This window comes from Protobothrops mucrosquamatus, unplaced genomic scaffold (genome assembly GCF_001527695.2).
Source record: "Protobothrops mucrosquamatus isolate PMUCROS unplaced genomic scaffold, P.Mucros_1.0 scaffold1490, whole genome shotgun sequence".
NCBI classification, from domain to species: domain Eukaryota; kingdom Metazoa; phylum Chordata; class Lepidosauria; order Squamata; family Viperidae; genus Protobothrops; species Protobothrops mucrosquamatus.
In genome coordinates this window covers 197,260-212,686 of record NW_015387665.1, presented here as the reverse complement: position 1 = coordinate 212,686, position 15,427 = coordinate 197,260, and the positions used below count along the sequence as shown (strand labels likewise).

Genomic DNA, 15,427 nt, shown 5'->3' with positions numbered 1-15,427 from the left:
CTCCGCCAAGGGAAGTGCGCCTTGCAGGAATATATCGCTGAGTTCCGCCTTCTCGGCCAGGACTCAGCCTGGAATGATGCTGCGTTGATGGATGCCTTCCAGGACGGCCTCTCCGAGGACCTGCAGGATGAGTTGGTATGAATGGAGGTGCCCCAGACCCTTGATGCTCTGGTGCTCCAGTGCCTGTGCATCGATGCCCGCCTTCAATGGCGACGGCCTTGTCGATCCCTGCTGGAACCACTGCCAGCGGCGGCACCCCCGCGTTGCGCACCAACAGGACCCCGGACCGCCCCACGCTTTGTGGCAACGGGTGAGGAGCCCATGGAGCTCGGAGCAGCGCGACCTCACCTGACGGCCCAGGAGCGGATGCGGCGATGCCAAGGGGGATTGTGCCTCTATTGCGGTGAGGCTGGACATTTTGCCACCTCGTGTCCCAGGAAGCAGAGTGGGGCGCTCAAGCCTGTTCCGGAGTCTCGGCATGATCAGCCAGGAAACGGGCCAGGCCTGGTCTAGGGGAAACCCTGGGTCAGGCACGAAACCATGCCCCACCGAAGTCGGCGGCTGTGGACTATGAGCCCCCTAAGCACCTGATCCTGGACACCCGGGTGTTGTTGGCCAACCGGTCGGAGGGACTTCCGGCGCATGCGCTGGTTGACTCAGGGGCCACGTCGAACTTTATAGACCAGGCCTTTGTGGCCCATTTTAAGGTCCCCTTGGTTCCAGTGGACCCTCCGTTGAGGGTCGAGACTATTGATGGGCGGGAGCTCATGACGGGGCCCATCAAATTCGCTACCCAGCCTTTGCGCCTCGCCATTGGGGCCCACGAGGAGGCGATTCAGTTTTATGTGACAGCGGACCTTCATTTTCCCTTGGTCCTGGGGATGGCCTGGCTTCAGACTCACGATCCTCAGGTGGCATGGTCGAGAAACGCCATCTCGTTCCTGAGCCTGCAGTGTGTCGATCACCACCGCCACACCTGTCCCGGCCAGGACGTCTCCACCCCAGCCGTCTCCTTGCCTCCTGAGCTGACGTCCTTCGCCGATGTGTTCAGCGAAAAGGAGGCGGACCGATTACCCCCGCATCGACCCTACGACTGCCCGGTGGATCTGCTGCCCAACGCACCACTGCCCGCGGGCCGCCTGTACTCCATGTCGGAGCCCGAGGTGGCCGCTCTACGGGATTTTCTGGAGAAGAACCTGGCCCGTGGGTTTATCCGGCCTTCGTCCTCCCCGCTCTCAGCCCCGGTCCTTTTCGTGAAGAAGAAGATGGGGGGCCTACACCTGTGCTGCGACTACCGGCACTTGAACGCCATCACAGTGCGGAATCGCTACCCCCTGCCGCTCATCCCCGAGCTGATGGAGAGGTTGTGGGAGGCCTCGATCTAAACCAAGCTCGATCTCCGAGGGGCCTACAACCTGGTGCGCGTGCGTGAGGGGGACGAGTGGAAGACGGCGTTTGGCACCCGATATGGCCACTTTGAGTACACCGTCATGCCGTTCGGGTTGACCAACGCCCCCGCGATCTTCCAGCACCTGATGAACGACGTGTTCCGGGACATGTTGGACCGGTTCGTGGTGATCTACCTGGATGACATTTTAATCTATTCCCAGAACCAGGAGAGCCACCTCCAGCATGTCCGCCAGGTCCTGCAGCGCCTGCGGGAGAATCAACTCTATGCGAAGGTGGAGAAATGTTACTTCTTCCAGACTTCCATAGAGTTCCTCAGGCACATCATCACCCCCGAGGGCATCGCGATGGACCCGCGCAAGGTGGAGGCTTTGCGCAGTTGGGAACCCCCACGTTGGGTGAAGGACGTCCAGCATCTGCTGGGGTTCACCAACTACTACCGGACCTTCATCCCGGGCTTCGCCACTCTGACCTTGCCGCTGACCCAACTCCTTCGGAAGAAGGTCCGGTTCCAGTGGGGGCCCCCGCAGCAGCAGGCCTTCGAGGCCCTCAAGCGGGCCTTCATCACGGAGCCGGTCCTCAGGCATCCCAATCCACACCGTCCGTTCATGGTTGAGACGGATGTGTCCAACGTGGTGATTGGAGCGGTTCTGCTACAGGCCCCGGTGGATGGTGGCACTCTTTTCCCCTGCGCTTATTACTCCCGGAAACTCAATCCTTCCGAGCGAAACTATACCATCTGGGAAAAGGAGTTGCTGGCTATCAAGGCCGCGTTCGAGGCTTGGCGGCATCACCTTGAGGGGGCCCGATACCAGGTGGAGGTGCGGACGGACCATCGGAACTTAGAGCACCTCACCATGGCCAGGAAGTTGAACCAGCGGCAGATCCGGTGGTCGTTGTTTTTCGCCCGGTTCAACTTCCATGTCACCTATGTTCCGAGTGGCCTCAATCAGAGGGCGGACGCGCTATCCCGCAAGCCGGAATACTTCTGCCCCAAGGACCCCCTTCCCCCTTGGACGGTGCTGCCCGCAGAGGCCTTGGCCGCGGTCCAGGAACCGGCAGACCTGCGGGCTCAGGTGCTGGAAGCGCAGCGCCGTGATGACTGGTCGCAGCAGCGGAAAGCGGAGGTTGGCCCAGCGTCCCCATGGACCTTGAAGGACGGCTTGCTGAAGCACCGGGGCCGACTGTACGTGCCTACAAGTCTGCTCCGAGCCCTCATGAACCAGTGCCATGACAATCCTGCAGCGGGGCACTTCGGGTTCTTTAAGACCTTGAACCTGGTGCCGCAGACTTTTTGGTGGCCTAGGGTACGGCATGACATGCACGTTTACGTGACATCCTGTGTGACGTGCCAAAAGGCCAAATCCGCATCTGGCCAACCTCCTGGACTCCTCCAACCGCTGCCGACACCGGAGAGACCATGGGGTGCCATCTCCATGGATTTCCTGATGGATCTACCACTGTCCACCACGTTCACGACCGTCCTCGTGGTGGTGGACATGCTCACGAAGATGGCCCATTTCATCCCGTGCCGCGGACTGCCATCCACCCGCACCACGGCCCGTCTGTTCCTGCAGCACATCTTTCGCCTCCATGGCCTGCCGGACAGGGTGGTGTCGGACTGCGGGGCCCAGTTCACGGCCCGCTTCTGGAAAAGCCTGATGGCCGCACTGGAGGTGCAGGTGTGCCTATCGTTGGCGCACCATCCGGAGACTGACGGGGGCACGGAGAAGGTCATCGGCATCCTGGAGCAGTACCTCCGCTGTTTTGTCAACCAGCAGCAGGACAACTGGGCCGAGTACCTTCCCCTGGCGGAGTTCGCTTTCAACAACTCCCAACACACCTCCACCCAGATGACCCCGTTCCACGCCAATGTCGGATACCATCCACGGTTTTTCCCGTTGGCAATCCCAGATTCCCCTGTTCCCGAGACCCAGGACTTCCTCTCGGAGCTGCAGGCGGTGCAGCAACTGGTGCGACAGCAGCTGATCCGGGCGAAGGAGGACTATAAACGGGTCGCCGACCGCTCCCGACGGGCAACGCCACCGCTGGAAGTCGGAGATCGGGTGTGGCTGTCCACGAAACACCTCCCCACGGACCAGCCGGTGAGGAAATTGGACCACCGCTTTATCGGTCCCTTCCCAGTCGAGGCAGTCATCAACCCGGTGGCCTACCGGTTGACTCTACCACGCTCCATGTGGCTCCACCCCGTTTTTCATCGGTCCCTCCTGGTCCCTGAGGCCCCTGCGAGCCATCTCCGACGCCCGACAATGCCTGCCCCTCCAGTCGCAGCCGACGAGGATGACGCCTCGACGTACGAGGTGGACAGCATTCGGGACTCCCGTTGGCTGAAAGGGCGCTTCCAATACCTCATCGCCTGGAAGGGGTACGGGCCCGAAGATTTCAGCTGGGTGGACGCGTCTTCCGTTCAGGCCCCTGACCTGGTACGGGCCTTTCATGACCAGTTTCCGTCCCGACCACATCCCGACCGTCAGACCCGGGAAAAGGGCCCTGCGGTGGGGGATAGTGTTGTGGCTCCGTCCTGTGGGTCCCTCTGATCGGAGGAGGAAGGCTCTGAACATGAAGGAGAGGAGATGGCCAGGCCTCCCTCTCCAGGACCTTCCCCTCTGGTGCGGCCTTCGGTGCCTTCCGACAGAGAGGAGATTGACCAGGAGCCAGGTGCTTCTGGGATTGGCCAGGAGCCAGATGTATCGGACTCCGAGGAGGATACGTCTTGGCTGGATCCACGCCAGCGTCGGAGGGACAAGCGTGCGCAGCAGCTAAAACATCGTGCCAGAGATTTCAGCTGAGTCACTGGGCCACACCCCACAGGCTATATAAGCAAGGCGTGTGCCGTTTGAAACTCTTGTGATGAACAATTTTGCTGAATCTTATGTTGCAGCACTCCGGCAATTATCCTGGATTGTCTTGTGTTTGTATTGTGTTATCAGTAAAGGTCTTGGCAGGCAGCCATGGAGTTGCTGCCAAGTGTTTATCTGTATTTGGCAGTGCTGAGCAGTCTTTTAGCCCTCGGCTGACTGGTTGGGGTGTGTGAGTCGGACGGGGGATAGAACACTGCTCTCTGGAAACGAAGCAAAACAGCCTTTAAACGCTCAGCCAGCACTTGTGGAGAGTCTCCTGCGATGAGAACGTCATCAAAATAAGAACATACACCAGGAATACCCCTCAGGGTGTTTTCCATTACACTCTGAAAAATGCCAGGAGCGACATTCACCCCAAACTGTAACCTCTTCACCCTGAAAGCCCCACGATGGGTGACAATAGTTTGGGCCTCAGCTGCAGCATCATCAACAGGCAGCTGTTGATAAGCCTGAGCCAGATCAAGCTTAGCAAAACTTTTTCCCTCCTTGAGAGAAGATAGAATGTGGCTCACTACAGGCACAGGATAAGCATGTTGCTGTAGGGCCTTGTTTAGTGTGCACTTGTAGTCAGCACAAATCTGGATGTCCCCGTTTGCCTTTAAAGGCGTTACAATGGGGGTTTCCCACGGGCTGGAATCTACAGGCTCTAGAATGCCTTGCTGGAGCAACTTGTCCAGTTCAGCGTCAATCTTACTCTNCCCTGATGGGCTGTACCGTTGGATCTAACTTAAGTGAAACAGGAGGTCCTGTGTAGGACCCTAGTTCAGAACTGAACACATCTGCAAACTCCTTGCATACGTCTGCAAGGGTCTGTGTTTGCAATTTATTTAGCCCTGTTACCTGAATTCCCAAGGCCTCAAACCAATCGAGTCCAATGAGACTCGTTCGCTCACCCCCTACAACCAACACGTCTAGGGGGCCTGCAAAATTCTTGTACTGTACCTTAAGGGTGGCCTCCCCCTTAACGCACACTTGAGAATTTTGGAAATCCGTAAGGATTACATTAGAGGGCCTTAACGAAACTCTCTGGCCGCTGCTGCTGCAGATTTTGTGAAATGTGTTGAGGGAAATTATGGAAAGGGCAGACCCCGTGTCAAGTTCCATCGACAATGGAACTCCCTGCAATTTCACTTTAAGCGTTAGTTTCTTTTTAAGGGGTTTGTGTGTGCCTATTCTTAAAATGTTCCGGCGTGTTGCACAGAACCCCACCCTGTTTTGGCTGGGCACCCTGGTACCTTTCAGATTCAATTCTTCCTTCGGTTGTACCTTCTGTCGACCCAGGCAGACCACAGCGATGTGGCCCTTCTTTCCGCACGCGCGGCAAATGGCGGAACGGAACCGACATTCCGCTCGCTTGTGGCATCCACCACATCCGAGGCAACGAAGCTCAGCTGGGCTCTTGTCCTGACGATCTTTGGACCTCCTCCCAGCTGCTTGGTAAAGCTTGTCCACCTCTTCTTCAGGATCTTCTTCCGAATCCTCGCGCACGTCTTCCTTGTGAATAGTGGCAGTCTCTGGAACGTTTCGCTTAGGCCGCATGTTCTTGACTGCCCCACCGGCAGCTTCTTCAGCCGAAACCTCTCGCAGAGCATCTTGGAAGGAGACATCTTCCCTGGCGAACAGCCTCTGCTGTAATTCTGTGTTCCTCAGTCCGCACACAAAACGATTGCGCAGTCTTTCCTCTAAGTCCTTGAAGTCGCACGGTTTAGCTGCTCTTCTCAAGGTCGCAACGTATTCTTTTGCTGATTCTCCAACTCGCTGATCTCTCTGTTGAAATGTGTGCCTCCAAGCCATGACAGATTGCTTGGGTTGGAAATGTTCCTTTAAGGTTTTCTTCAGATCGGAGTATGATACCGTTTCCAGCGAGTCCGGGGCGATTAAGCTCTCGGCGATCTCAAAGGCATCTTGCCCACAAACGCACAACAATGTGGCAGCCTTTAAGCCTTCCTCCCGAATCTGGTTTATGCGGAAATACGTCTCGACTCTTGCAACATAAGATTCCCACCTCTCGAGGTGAGAGACGTTGAATTCCGCTAAACGCCCAACTTTCGCCATGATCGAGGATCAGGTTTTCTTCTTCAGCCGTACGCACCCTCCAGCGATTTCGTACTGGCAGGATAACGCTGACTTCCACGCCGTTTTCTCTTCCGGTCTTCTTTGGGTGAGTCTTCAAGCTTTCCTAGCTGTATAGACTGGATCCCACCTTCGTCGCCAGTGTTAAGTCCGGAGAATAATGGCGCTTGAGACGAAGCATTTCTAACAAGTCTTTATTCTCTGCTTCCATTCTACGAACAACCCGAGCAGAGGCACGCAGGCCTCTATTTATACCTTCTAATCCCCGGGCAAGTTCAACCAATCATGAGGTGGTCTTTTCCCGCCTTGCGCATGCGCACAAGGCCGGCGCCACTCAGTCTGGTCCCGGGCAGCCTTTGCAAATGCCCAGGACTCTTGCAACGTCCCGAGCCTGCTTTTGCAGGCTCAAGACACAACAAGGCATACCCAATTCCTGCAACCGCTCTTCATATATGTTATTCTCCAGCCCCGTAATCATCTTTGTTGCTCTTTTCTGCACTCTTTCCGGAGTCTCATTATCTTTTTTATATTGTGGTGATCAACACTGGATGCAGTATTCCAAGTGTAGCCATACTAAAGCTTTGAAAAGCAGTACTAATACGTCACGTGATGTTGATACTATTCCTCTGTTAATGCAGCCTAGTTCAGTGGATTTTGCAGATTGGTTCCATTACTTTTTTGAATGGGAGTAATCTTTAAAAAAAAATATGGTATAGGCTTACCTATTCAAATAAGTTCCTTAGTTCTTTTCTCATTTAGATATATTTATTGGGGAGACAAGCTGTCCATAACCAAAAGGGTACCCAGTTCAATAAATCTAAAAAGGCTTCAGGTGTAATCCCCATTCTGGGGGATAGGAGGGAATTGGGGAGATAGGATAAGCTACTTTCCCATCTTGGAGAATAACTGATGAGAGACAAATCTGCAAATTATTTTTCTTTCCAATACAGGGGAAAAAAATTCAGATCATGAATGTATTTAGATGATGGACTTAGATGACTATGTTTGTTACTTGATTGCATAACTTTTGACCAATCACTGTGTCTCTGCTCAATTTAGGGCTGTTTTTAATGGAACTGAATTGAGGGGAAAACCGTCAAATTACTGCAGTACTTCAGTATGATATCTTGCTTTTCATTGGAGCATGGTTCTTTTTGTTCTCTTCCCTATTCAGCTTTGATAAAGTTCCACATTTTAAATACACTTCAGTGTTCTGAGGCCATCATGGGTGGGGCAGTCTTTGAGACCTTGGAAGGCAATACAATTGAAATTGGCTGTGATGGTGAAAGCTTGATAATCAATGGAGTCAAAATGGTGAACCGAAAAGACATTGTGGCAAGTAATGGTGTCGTTCATCTCATAGATCAAGTGCTTATTCCTGATTCTGGTAAGTGAAACAGGAGTAAATTCAGTTTCATCTTTTTTCATATTATTGCTCACCAGACTGGACCAACAGCTGACCTAATTTTTGTCTCAATTAAGGAGAGTCATTTATAGCCAAAATTGATAACTATAATTCCTTAAATTTTATATGAAATATTTATTTGTGAAGTAAGGATTTTGAAACAAATCAAACCTCTATTTACCATTTTGTTTTCAATTTTAGCTAAACAAGTTATTGAACTTGCTGGTCCCCACCAAGCTACCTTCAAGGACTTGGTGGCTCAGCTTGGCTTGGCTGCATCTCTACGGCCAGAAGAAGAATATACCCTCCTAGCTCCATTGAATGGGGCTTTTTCTGGTAGGTGGGCCATATTAAAGTTGTGTAAGGATTAAAGAGTCTGGTTTTTTGTCAGGATTTGCAAACAACTGTCAGTTTTTAATAATTTTATCTACTGTTTTCTATTTTCATCACACTTTTTACATTATAATTATCAACCACTAATATTATGGCGTCATAGTGAGGATCATGATAAAAAAAATCAGCTCTTTCCTGATTACTTACGTGCTGTCTTTGCTTTGGCTTGATTTAAAATGTCAACATTTTCCAACTGAAATTGTAGTTTTTGAGAGATTAAGGTATTTTCATAATGTCTTCTGATTGCCAGTTAATTTCATGGATACTTACATGTCCTACGTAATGGTTGTTATAATCTTTACCTTGAATGTTAAAGATGACTCCTGTTTTTCTTCTTTGGTTATTGGGTGTTTGGGTTTGCTTAACATAGTTTAGAGGGAGCAGAGACAACACAATAACAGCATTGGAGGAGATTTTGGAAGTTTTCTAGGCCAATGCTCTACTCGAGCAGGAGACCCTATACCATTCCAGACAAATTACTGTCCATTTCTTTTGGCGGGATCATAAGCAGGGAAAACAGTGGTATATACAAATCCAAGTGTATTGAAAAATAACTCACTCTAAACAAGTGTTTCATTACCAAAGTAATAATCAAATTGTTTACAAGAAGAGCTGGGTAAGAAATTAATCTGCAAACAAAAACACACTGCAGTAAGCCATAATGCTAAAAATAGAAAAGAAAAAAGAAACAGATTACCCCAAATAAGCATTCCAACTCAATAGATATCCATGCAACTCCATTTAAAAAGTGTTTAACTATACTACCCATCACAATGTAAATGTCAGATCTGCCCCAGTTATCCCCCTCAGGAAAATAAAACACTTGAATCCATCGAGTTGAATCAAAAGAACTTTTACTTAGAGAAACTGGATGCAGTAAAATCAGGAGGAATCTGAGGGTCCCTCGCAAAGCGTAAAGCAATTCTTTCAGTTTCCCAATTGCAACCCCCCAGACCATCCACTGGCAGCCAATGCAATGCAAAGGAGATGTTTTGAGAACTCCAAGGAGATGTTTTGAGATGCTAGGCAGACAACAGTTCACATTCAAGGTGTGATGGCCTTGGAACACAGTGAAAACCAGCTGGGAAGGAGCCCATCCCATCTCTGAAGACCTTCCCTAATTCCCAAGAGAACAGCAGAAGCAAAAAAAAATAATCCCAAGCATGCCATCCCCCTTTCCTCCTCAGCCCCATGGCAGGACACCAGAGCATGAATGGTGGGCCTGACATGCTGCCCCCTGAACAGCAATATTAGTCCTGTAGAACAAAACACAATAAAGGAAAAAAGAGGGTTAGCATGGCAGCTTACATAGGTGTATCAGGATATTGCTTATGAAACTGTTTAAGAAGGCTAGCAGCTTTAATGTGATGTTGATCAACCCATTCATTTTGGGATTCAGGAAAATTCTTCCACGCTACCAAATATTGAATCTTCCCACGATGTTTGTGTGAATCTAAAATATCCTTGACCTCAAACAGTTGTTCCCCCTCTATCATTAAATGCTCAGGTGTGATGGTAATTCAGATCTAAGGGGGGGGAGGTAATTTTGGTCTTTAACTAACTACAGTGGAACACTGGGTGGATTCATTGAAGAGATTTGGTAAAATTTAATCCCACCGTTACTGGGTTAATAATGCATTTGATGGGGCAGGGACCCACATATTTGGGTCCTAACTTTTTCAGTGGTTGCAGAGATTGTAAGTATCAGGTAGATAAGTAAACACATTCACCCACATTAAAGATTTTTGGTTCCATGCACTTTTTGTCACCTTGCTTTTTATATGCTTCCCTAGCATCTATAAAGGATTTCCTCACAACTGGCCAAGTATTCTGTAATTGGGAGATCCATTCTTTTAAAGAAGGCACAGGGGGATCACTCAAAAGCAGCTCAGGAATGGGAGTGAAGTCTTGTCCTGTAGCCACTCTGAAAGAGGTGAACCCTGTACTATTGTGTACCCAATTATTGTATGCCACTTCTGCAAATGGTAAGAGGTCTGTTCAGTTGTCCTGTTGACAATCAATATAGTACCTGAGGTTCTGTTCCAATACTGAGTTTGTGCATTCATAACCCCCCCCCCCATTGGTTTGGGGGTGGTGACTGGAGCTAAGCCCTTGATCAGTCCCAAGAAGGTTTAGGGATGCTTGCCAGAACTTGGAAGTGAATTGCACCCCCCTATTGGAGATTATGTGTTGTGGGGCTCCATGCAGTCAGTAGACATGTTGCACAAAAAGCTTAGCTAGTGTATGTGCCAAGGTAATTTTTTGCCATGGGACAAAGTGCACCTTCTTGGGAAACAAATCAGTTATAACCCATATAACCATATTTCCTGAGTTTTCTGGGAGTTCTACTATGAAATCCATGGAGATTTCTCTCCATGGTGCCTTTGGGTTAGCCACTGGTTGGAGGAGCCGTGAGGTTTTCCCCTGCCACTGCTTGGCAGAGGCACAAATCGGGCAACTTGCCACATAGCTTTCAATGTCTTTCTTTAAGGATGGCCACCAAAACTGCCTTTTAATTAAATGTAAAGTTTTTCAAAACCAAAATGCCCAGCAGTTTTTGAATCATGGTTTTTACTAAGGACCAGTAACCTCTGGCTTTTTTGTACATACAATTTAGCCCTCACCCAGGCTAGACTGTTCTGTATGGAACATTCATTTTTGTGATTTTGAAACCAATTGTCTTCCTGTAGTGAGGCTTTAAGAGTCACTGTGACGTTGTTGTCTATCTGAGGCTTCTCTCTCATTTGCACTCTGATTGTAACTGGAGTGCTCAGCTGGCATGATGGGATTAAATGGTTGGACCATGTTTGACTTGGTACAGTTATACCGAGGCATTCGTGATAAGGTGTCAGTCAGAAAATTCTTTCCTCCTGGGAGGTAGCGCAAAGTAAAGTTAAACTGGTTGAAGTACTGTGCCCATTGGACTTCCTTGGGCGACAGCCTCTGTGGGGTTTTCAATGCCTCTAGATTTTTGTGGTCAGTCCACACCTCAAAAGGCACCTTGCTCCCTTCAAGGAAATGCCTCCATGTTAAGAGTGCCCAGCATACGATGTAAGCCTCCTTTTCCCAGGCCGCCCATCTCCGTTCAGTCTCTGACAGTTTTCTAGATATGTAGGCACAGGATTGTGGGTTCCCTTGTTCATTTCATTGCAACAGTATGGCCCCTACCACTATATCACTAGCATCTGCCTGAATGATAAATGGGGCATTTGGATCTGGGTGTTTTAGAACAGGTTCAGCTGCAAATAAGCGTTTAAGTTCTTGAATACTGCCTGACACTCCATAGTCCATTTTAAAGGTTGGCTAGGTTTGGGTTTGTCTTCTCCTTTTGTCTTTAAAAGATTAGTGATGGGAAGTGCGATCTGAGCAAAAGATGGGATGAATTGGTGGTAGAAATTGGCAAACCCCAGGAAGCTTTGCAATTGTTTTCTGGTGTGGAATGGAGCCCAGTTCAGTACCGCCTGGACCTTTTGGGGGTCCATCTTGATTCCTTCATGCGATATGTGGTAGAGCCTAAATAGACTATTTTATTCTGGTGGAATTTGTATTTGGAGACCTTGACATACAACTTATAAGCTTTTAGTTTCTTGAGCATAGCTCTCATCAATTTCACATGCTCAGCTTTCATCTTGGTGTAAATCAATATGTCATTTAAGTACACCAGCACCCCTTTGTATAAGTGCTCATGCAGCACCTCATTAATTAACTGCATGAAGATGGCTGGAGCATCCTGGAAGCTGATAGGGAGGACTTTAAACTGGAAACACCCTAATGGACAATTAAAAGCAGTTTTCCATTTGTCCCCCCTCTTTGATACTCACACAATAGTATGCCTCCCATTGGTCCAACTTAGTAAAAATCTTGCCCTTCACCAAGTTGCCTAGCATGTCCTTCATTAGGGGCAAGGGGTAAATGTTTTCTATGCACACCCCATTTAACCCTCTATGGTCCACACACAGGCGAGGTGATCTATCTTTTTTCTCCTGAAACAAAACAGGAGCAGCCATTTGGAGTCGTGCTAGCTGGATAAATCCATGGGCAATATTCTTATCAATGAAAGAACACAATTCCTCTAATTCTCTTGGGGTCATCGAGTAGAGTTTTGGCTTAGGTAGTTTAGCCTCTGGTAAAATCTCTATAGCACAGTCTGTTGTTGGTGAGGGGAAGCTCATCTGATCCTTTTTCACTGAACACCTCCCTCAAGTCCCAGTATTCTTTAGGGATAGAGCTAAGGTCTCTTCCCTATTGTTGTACTGTGGCCCCTGCCTTGCAGCCCGCTGGAATAGTTTCCTGAACTTGTTCTGGGCCACATGCTAGGTAGGCTCATCAGATTTTTAGCAGCCCCCTGCTCCAATTTATGTAGGGGTTCCACTTTTTCTTTTTTTTAAAAAAAGTTTTATTTTTTTAACAGAGTTCAATATTAATTATTCAACAAAAAATGTGTTGTCTGAGTATCTTATTCACTAATACAAATTAAATTCCTAATCCCTAAATATTTTCTCTAACCATTGATAAAATAGGTCCCAAGTTTGAAAATATTCTGTTTCTTCTTTTTCTTTCAACCTTAAAGTAAGTCTGTCCATTTCCACACAGTCTAATATTTTTTTGATTATTTCTTTTGGTGGTAGTTCTTCATTCTTCCAATATTGTGCAGATATAATTCTTGCCACTGTTATCACATGTAGGATCAAATATGTACTTTGCTTCTCAAGTTTTTCTGGCATTATATCTAGTAAAAAAAATGCAGGTTTATAGTCTATGTGTTTCTCTAACATTTTTTCTAACCAAGTGTGGATTATTGTCCAATATCTCCTTGCTTTAACACCTGTCTACCACATATGATAATAAGTACCTGGTTTATGTTTACATTTCCAACATTTCTCTGACATGTTTTTAAACATTTTTGCTAATCTTGTTGATGGCAAATGCCATCTATAAAACATTTTATATAAGTTTTCTTTGTATGAAGCTGACATTATCAATTTATAGTTTCTTTCCCACAAACTTTGCCACTTTTCTAAGTCTATATTATATCCAAAATTCTTTTCCCATACTATTATTGTCTCTTTTACTTGTTCATCTTCCATTTTGAAATTTAATAAGAAATTGTACATTTTAAATTAACTTTTCATCAGAAGTTAATAATGTCTGATCAAACATAGTCTGTTCTTTGTAAAATCCATACTGTTTAATATCTTTATCATATCTGACTTGCATTTGTAAATGTGACCATCATGTTAAATCAATGCCCTGATTTTCCATCTCTTGCCTGGATTTTAGGTTCCCTTCAGAATTTAGAATATCTTTGTATGTCCATATTTTATCAAGACTGACTAGATTTGGATGTACGAATGCTTCCATTGTTGAAAACCATCCTGGAATTTTCAAATACATTTTACATTTTATTTTTTCCCAATAATGCATTTCTAATGTAGTGGTTTTGGAAGTATTTATGTATTTTATTTTTTCCATACCATAGAAAAGCATGCCAACCAAGGTGCAGGTCATGTCCCTCCAGATACAGCAATCTTTTATTTTTAAGAGTTATCCATGTTAACACTGATGCTTGATAAAATAAAACCCAATCTGGCAAGCTAAAGCCTCCATTTCCCTTGGCTTCTTATAACATTTTCAATTTAATTCTAGTTTTCTTTCCTTGCCAGATAAATGTTTGAATTAGAGAGTTTAAATCTTCAAAGAATTTTTTCTCCAGTTTTATAGGTATCGTTTGAAATAAAAATAATATTTTTGGTAATATATTCATTTTCACCATAGAAATTCTTCCTAACATTGACAGTTGAAGATTCTTCCATTTTTCCAAATCAAGCTTTATTTGGTTTAACAATTTAATGTAAGAAGTGTATGAAATATTTAGAATGAATTCAAGTTATGCAAGGAAACACAAATTGCCCAGAGAAGTCCATGTAAGATTTATGAAGAAAACAATGAGGGATGAGATATTAAGAAGAGATAGAGATGACCCATTACAATATAAAGATTAAAAAATAGTAGTGCTGAAACAGATTCCCAAGAGAATAAGGGATACTCGAAGACACTATCATTTCTTGACTACAAAGCTGATTGCAAAAGGAGTAAGTTTTAGATGGCTGATGCTAGACGGGATTCTAATCAATTGGAATAACACAAGATATCAATTGGACTTAGTGTGAAAGGCAGAGGATTTTGATGAAAGATATAGAGCATTTCTGGGAGAAAGACCACAATATCAACAAGAGGATGGAAAAAGCCAGAAACAGACAGAACAAACAATAGAGAAAACAATTACACAGGTGGAAGAGGAAAAAGAGAAGACGAATCAAGAAGATGAGGGAACAGTAAGAGAGTAGACGATTACGAGATCAACAAGACCTAAATATAAGTAAACCAAACTGGAGAAGGAAAATGGAATTTTTTCAGTAAATATAAATGGATTGAATTCCCTATCAAAAAGAAAAAGAATTTTCAAACAACTACAGAAATTAAACATTGATATAATTTGTTTGCAAGAGATACACATAAAAAAACAACATCATAAATTTTTGGAAAATCCAAAACTTGGAAAACTTTATTATACATCAGCTCAACATAGTTATATATGTCAAAGAGACAATAGATTCTAAAATGATTTATCCAGATGAAGAAGGAAGAATATTAATGGTAGAAATATTTTTAAATAAAAAACAGATACTTTTGATAGCAATATATGCACCAAATAATAAACAAGAAGAATTTTATCAAAACCTTCACAGAAAAATAGTAGAAATCAAATATCAATATATATGCTTAATTGGGGATTTCAGTGCAATAGTAGATGGGACATTAGACTATAAAAGCAGTAAATCAGGGGAACAAGGAAGAAAAAGATTATCTAAGACTTTTTTCAATATGATAGAGGAAATTGGTATACAAGATATCTGGAGAGAAATGAACCCAGGAAAATCACAATACACATTTTATTCTAATAGTTATAAATCTTGGTCCAGAATTGATATGATTTAGATGATGCCTGAATTAAGAGTTAATATGCAGGAAACTGAAATAGGATTAGGTACTTGGGCAGATCATAACCCAGCAATGGGCAAACTACGGCCCGCGGGCCGTATACGGCCCGGCGGCCGTTTCAAGCCGGCCCGCGGAGCACTAGATAATGTATTCATTTATTCACCTCATGCTGTGTCTAGTGAGGTGAATAAATGAATAAATTATCTAGTGCTCCCGGTGGCTGGCTAGGGAGTTGCAAGGAGCTGGATTGGCTGGGCTGGCCAGC

At 46.2% G+C, this 15,427-nt stretch overlaps 1 protein-coding gene across 1 annotated transcript in view; it reads left to right on the top strand.

Moving 5' to 3' along the window:
* The window catches only part of POSTN (periostin), a gene marked incomplete in the record, with an annotated part of 124,634 nt that overhangs the window by 41,576 nt on the left and 67,631 nt on the right, over window positions 1–15,427 (top strand). The window contains 2 exon segments of the mRNA XM_015822188.1: window positions 7,537–7,749; window positions 7,969–8,103. Of these exon segments, the coding sequence (XP_015677674.1) occupies window positions 7,537–7,749; window positions 7,969–8,103 (348 nt within the window).